Source organism: Anarrhichthys ocellatus, unplaced genomic scaffold (genome assembly GCF_004355925.1).
Source record: "Anarrhichthys ocellatus isolate YVR2014 unplaced genomic scaffold, GSC_Weel_1.0 scaffold83, whole genome shotgun sequence".
Classification (NCBI taxonomy): Eukaryota; Metazoa; Chordata; class Actinopteri; order Perciformes; family Anarhichadidae; genus Anarrhichthys; species Anarrhichthys ocellatus.
Genome location: NW_022280113.1, coordinates 176,805 through 183,271, shown reverse-complemented (window position 1 = coordinate 183,271; position 6,467 = coordinate 176,805). Strand labels below are relative to the sequence as shown.

Below are 6,467 nucleotides of genomic sequence, written 5' to 3'. Positions count from 1 at the left end.
TAGGGGGCAGCAGAGCGCCTCTTTTTAGCGGCAGAACAACTGAACAGCAAAGTTTAACGTGAACTGAAGCCGGGTAGAGATGAGTCAAGTCAGCATGAGACACCCAAGACAACAGAGAGAAAACGGGCAGTTATGACCTTAAAAATAAAAGGGTGGATTTGTCCATTGATGGTTTAAAATGACTGGTTAGAAATGTACTAGTACATTAAAATCCCATTCTCTTGTAATACCAATAAGGTGTGTGGCTACAACCTACAGTATTCAGAGTCACACGAGGCTACTAATGGCTTTTCTGTCACCTTCTTAATTATAACTCACCTAATGTCCCATCATCACAGGCTGATTAGAATTATGAATGGAAACGACACACTCTCTGTGGCCCTGCTAGCTCACATACTTACATCATCAACATGCTTTGTGTAAACTTAATTTAAACTTTGTTTGGGAACATACACTTCCAAATTACAATACCTGACATAGAATGTACACATCGCATAGTAAGTGGGAGGAAAGCTAAGACATAAAAAAGGAGTTGCTTTTGTATCAGGGTTGGATAATTTTATAATTTTGGTGGGCCAAAAAGTTGTCATATTTGAATATGCCGAGTGTAAAATAACTACAATCGCTCACCCTGTGTACATTTTTAATTGCAGAATAAAAGCTCTCTTTAGGTTTCTTAGAAAATAAGGCCGAGGATACGACTTCAGTGGGAACAACGCATGTGTCCTATTTTGAAATATAACCGGAAGTGGTGTGTTACAGTCCGTTTCTCTTGACACCCGGTCCGAGCAGCAGGCTGTCAGTCGCAGTTTGACAGTCCACTTGCTCGGGTAGCTATGTGACAGAGCGGCCGCTGCTTTATCCCGGTCCGCTTAGGATGGATCAGAGGAGAGCTGAACCGGACCCCAACAACAGCATCAACCCGGTTTCGCTGTACGGGGAATTCACGCTCGCAGGTAACCGAAAAGTCCGGTGTACCGTGAGCTTGACCGAGAGGGACCTCATCGTCCAGAGGCTCACCTCGGCACCTGTCGGGCGGAACAAGGTGATGCTCAGCCTGAAGGACTGCGTCGGTTGCCGGGCTTACCGGGAAGATGACAACGCGGACCCGGCTGCGTACTTAGCGGCGCACTTCTACCCGCTCAGACGGCGCTGGATGAGTTCCGGGGTCTCGCGGCAGAGAGCGGAGCACTGCTTTCGTCTCGCCGCGCTCCAGGACCCGCGCGCTAATCTGGAGGAGGCGGAGAAGTGGGCTCGCGCTGTCCGAGAACGCTCTGTACGGCTACAGTCACTAAGAATAGACGGTGAGTGCTCGTGAGCAACAAGAGGGAAAAGTTCACTGTGTGATGATGGTGATTTAGGCCATTTAATAGAATAGATACCTGTAGGTACCCTGCTAGTGTTTAGTCTGACTTTGCTACCAACTAAAAAAGGAATTATCCAAAATGACGAGCTATATTGTACCTAATGATTATTTTAGTTATTAATTCATCAATTATTTACAAGATAAATCACATTTGACAAAGAAAAGCAGCACCTAAGATTGTTGGCACTTTGCTTGGAAAAACATAATGAAAGGATCAGACAATCATCCAAATCGTTGTTGATTATCTGATATATTCATGGATTAATCCTTTCAGCTCTGTTGTTTCATTAGTCACTTTAGGGAAATGACCTCCATGCCGTGAGGAGACTTCATGGTCCTCCCTAATTATTACAGCCATTGTTTTTAAAGGCAGTGTTAACTGCACTAACAACCTCTGTCTTTTATCAGTTTCCCCTTTAACTTGTTCAAACAGACACAAACTCAGGGAAATTGTCAATTACAATGTCTTTGATCATTTAGACATACATTTTAAAGGTGTGATCTTTGCTCTTATCAGTTTGCCCAACAGCTATTAGGATTCTTTGCTTATTTGCTGTACAGAAGTGGGTTCTTGTCACCTCATCATCTCTACCTGAAGGCTTTAATTCCACAGCTGGTCTGGTACACAGAGTCACATTTCAGTAACGTGATTCAAACAAAACCTTTTAATATAAAAAAACATGGCAGTACTGCTGCTGAGTTTACATCATGTCATGTCCTGTATAGAACCGGTTTCTTATCTGTTATCTGTCACAGGGTATCATGACCTTTAACCTACGAGTGTGAATAAAACAATAGGACTGGTGTGGTATGGAGAGTTACATTACAGTAACCCCAGACTGCCAACGAACCATTTTAACATAAAAGACACCTGAGAAACGTGAGTGTGTAATATGCTACTGAGTTCACATGATGCCAAGAGGTATAATTACTCCGCTGGGAAACATTGTCTAATTGGAGATTTCTAAAGATAAGTTGTCTCATTATTTGTCCTCCTCACCGAGCTGTCCCAGCTGGAAGAAAAAAACATGAAATGCATTTTTTTGCCTCACCCAAACTTTTTCCTCCACACAGCCATGGTATCACTGCCACTCTGTGACCCAGATAGCGTTCCCCCAATTGCACAAATATATTTTTAACGAGACAAAATATGCTGCAGAAGCCTGTCAGAAGAGGAAAGATCAGACTTTCAGCAACTGAAAGGACACCATTATTTACTTTGACATGCATTGTCTGGAGCCGAACCTGAGACGGCGACCTGACAATTGTTCTACCTTGGGACGGAGAACACAAACGTAAACGGCTTCAGCGGCTTTGTAGTAATGAATTACACCTCTGCCTCCATCCAGTTTATCCAGCCTTTGAAACACCGGCTGTATCCGGGGCAATTTCTACAGACGCAATTTTATTTCATGTTCTCCAGAACTTAGTTTGTGTCTGACAACAACGATGCAAAGTGGAACATTGGAAACTAGAGCTGAAACAACTGACTGTCCACTGAGCTTAGTGAGCACATATGCAGCTCACAATGGAATTAACTGATCAAAAATCATTGTATTTTACAACAGTAACTGTAACAGCGGCTCCTTCAATGCACGCACAAGTAAACAAAAGCAGGACTGTCGCTAGAGGATCTTTAAAGACTAAACGATAGGTTTGGCAAATGTAAAATCAGCCGTATAATTCATCACAACTGCTCGTCAGAGGGTCGAGTAGCTTCGGACACTCATTCTCCCAACGTCTTAAAGTATTGTAAAATGATTGTGCTGGTTGGTTGGACAAAAACAGGCGACTTTTCACTGTTATTTGATTAACTGGCAGATTAATCAGCGATGAAAATAATCATTAACTGCAACCGAAAACCTGTGAGGTACATATTTTTAGGAGGGTTGGCTGTCCAGAAGTGATTGAGTCGAACAGGACCAGATGTGCTGAGCGAGAATGTGGGCTGCATATATACAGCTACCACTGGGCATCCTGCAGAAGTGTCACATTTCTGAGCATTTTTGTGGTCAGTAGCATTCATTTCAAACCTCGTTCAGGCTGAAGGGGTCTTTGGTATCTCTGGAATGTGACGACAGGATTCCCGTCTGAAAAGCAGTCTGCAGTGAGTTACTCATTACGCCGACGGCCTTGTGAACCGCACTAAATCATGTTCAGGAGCTCTGCATCCAAACCACTGGCCTAAATGAGGTCAGCGCTGCCCGTCTGACCTTGTCATCAATATTGGTACAGATGCCGTCGGCTTGACTTCCGGCATCCTTGCATGATTGTTCAGAAAGCATCTGTTTTTCATGACTTCAGCCTGCTGGATTACAGACTAGTTATTTCCTCACAGCAGGAGGAAGTGCAGAATATACTGCATGTCACGGGCTGTGCAACGTTTAGCAGAAGAAGTGAGTCGACACATTGGTCTTTGTTGGCACTTCTTCCTCCTGACTCTAAAACCTCATAAATGTCCTCCCTGCTCTGATGAACACAGCTGACAGTTCAGATGCTTTGCCAAGTGTCTCCTAAATAGTATTGATCCTACGTTGTCAATAAATGGATTAAATGCAGCTGTGGACAGCATCATCATTGTAATGAGTAAGGTGACGGCAGCAGGCAGAGCGGTTACTAGTATCGAGTAAATCAATCGCTCTGGGTTGTCATCTGGCTACACAGAATGCATCAGGTAGTGACACAACACTGTCACCCAGCAAATACAGGCTCACCGGCACTGTGGTCCTACCGTTTCTAGATTTTAAGAAACTGTATCTGGGACAAACACGGTGACATCTTAAATGTGCAGCGCTCCTGATATTACCAGATACATTTTATTACAACGGCCATGTGTTGTGTAAATGCTGGGCCATCTAATATGTTAATAAACTCAGTAGCAGTATGATGAGCATTCACACAATTATGAATTTTAATTATTTTAAAATGATTCTATAGCTTGCTGAAAGGAATACGGATAACTCGGGAAACTTTATAAGGATCATGTGTTAATGCATAATATCTGAATGAGGCTGTTCGTTTACGTGCGAAACCCTGATAATGGCAGTGATGGAAAGTCCAAAGCACCTTATTCAACCGTCTCGGGGGGGTCTTTGCTCCTTTTAGCAGCAAAATGCAGGCCTCTCAGCCAGTCGATTCTATTACTAATACATTACCTCTGGCCGAGACAGAGTTGAAGCTGGGACGATGGTTTGTTTGCTCTATTACGCACAATTTCATACTTGCACGCAAAACAAAGAGCTTGATGCTACATTATGTAATCAGGTGATTCCTTTCGAAATGTAAAAAACAGGGCCGAGAATGCGGACACAGCTCCTACTGCAGTCGTACAGAGACCGGATCGCCCGTTGTAATGGGTCCGGCACCCCATACTCCCGCAGCACCCCCCACAAGGGACCCGGTCGAAAGCCTTCTCCAAGTCCACAAAGCACATGTAGACTGGTTGGGCAAACTCCCAGAACCCCTCCAGTAGTCTTGCGAGGGTAAAGAGCTGGTCCACTGTTCCACGGCCGGGACGGAATCCGCATTGCTCCTCTTGAATCTGAGGTTCGACAAACGGTCGGAGCGTCCTTTCCAGCACCCTGGCATAAGCCTTCCCCGGGAGGCTGAGTAGTGTGATACCCCGGTAATTCGATCACACTCTCCGGTCCCCCTTTTTGAAAATGGGAACCACCACCCCGGTCTGCCAGTCCATGGGCACTGATCCCGACCCCCATGCGACATTGAAGAGGCGTGTCAGCCAGGACAGCCCAACTATGTCCAGCGCTTTCAGCATCTCAGGGCGGATCTCATCCACCCCCGGCGCCTTGCCACCGAGGAGCTTTTTGATCCATCTGATCCAACTCACCACCAGGTGGTGATCAGTTGACAGCTCTGCTCTTCTCTTCACCCGAGTGTCCAAGACATACGGCCGCAAATCAAATGATACGATTACAAAGTCGATCATTGATCTCCGGCCTAAGGTGTTCTGGTACCAGGTACACTTATGAGCCACCTTATGTTAGAACATGGTGTTCGTTATGGCCAAACCATGGCAAGCACAGAAGTCCAATAACAAAACACCATTCGGGTTCAGATCGGGCAAGCCGTTCCTCCCAATCACCACCCGCCAGGTTTCTCCGTCATTGCCAACGTGAGCGTTGAAGTCCCCCAGGAGAACTATGGAGTCGGTAGGTGGCGTCCTTTCCAGGACCCCTCCCACCGACTCCAAGAAGGCCGGATACTCTGAACTGCTGTTTGGTGCATAAGCACAAACCACAGTCAGAGCCTTGCTCCCCGCAACCCGTAGGCGCATGGAGACGACCCTCTCGTTCTCCGGGGAGAACTCCAACACAGCGGCGCTCAGCCGGGGGCTCGTGAGTATCCCCACTCCCGCCCGGCGCCTCTCACCCTGGGCAACTCCGGAAAAGGACAAAGTCCAACCCCTCTCCAGGAGCTTGGAGCCAGTGCTGTGTGTGGAGGTGAGTCCAACTATATCTAGCTGGTACCGCTCCACCTCCTGCACCAGCTCTGGCTCTTTCCCCGCTAGCGAGGTGACGTTCCACGTCCCTAGAGCTAGTCTATGCTGCCGGCGATTGGCTCGCCCAGGCCTCCCGAACTGACCCGCCGCCCGGTCTGCATTGCACCCGACCCCGATGCTTATCCCTGCGGGTGGTGGGTCCACAGGGTGGCTGCTCCATGCTGTTTATTCGGGCTGAGCCCAACCGGGCCCCATGGGCGAAGGCCCGGCCACCAGACGCTCGCCGACGAGCTCCCCTCCTGGGTCTGGCTCCGGGAGGGTGCCCCGGTTTCCCTGGTCCGGGCGAGGTGACTGAAGTCCGTGGGCTGCTTTTCATTGGGGCTGTTTTGAACCGCTCTTAGTCTGGGCTCTCCCCTGAGACCTGTTTGCCTTGGGCGACCCTACCAGGGGCTAATGCCCCGGACAACATAGCTCCCAGGATCACTGAGCCACTCAAACTCCTCCACCACGTTAAGGTGGCGATTCGCGGAGGAGTCTGAAGTCGTTTAATACATTTAATAGTTTGACATCAGATCATATTTCTGAATGCTTTTACAATAGATGAACGGTTACAGTTGGGCAGCCCGTCACTCTTCAGAAATG

At 47.4% G+C, this 6,467-nt stretch overlaps 1 protein-coding gene across 1 annotated transcript in view; it reads left to right on the top strand.

Moving 5' to 3' along the window:
• Positions 1 to 840: 840 nt before the first annotated feature.
• LOC116398403 (sphingosine kinase 1) overlaps positions 841 to 6,467 on the top strand; it is a 28,830-nt gene continuing 23,203 nt past the window's right edge. Inside the window, exon 1 of the mRNA XM_031874657.1 lies at positions 841 to 1,304. Coding sequence (XP_031730517.1) covers positions 878 to 1,304 — 427 coding nt within the window. The 5' untranslated portion in view covers positions 841 to 877. The remainder of the gene's footprint in view (positions 1,305 to 6,467) is intronic.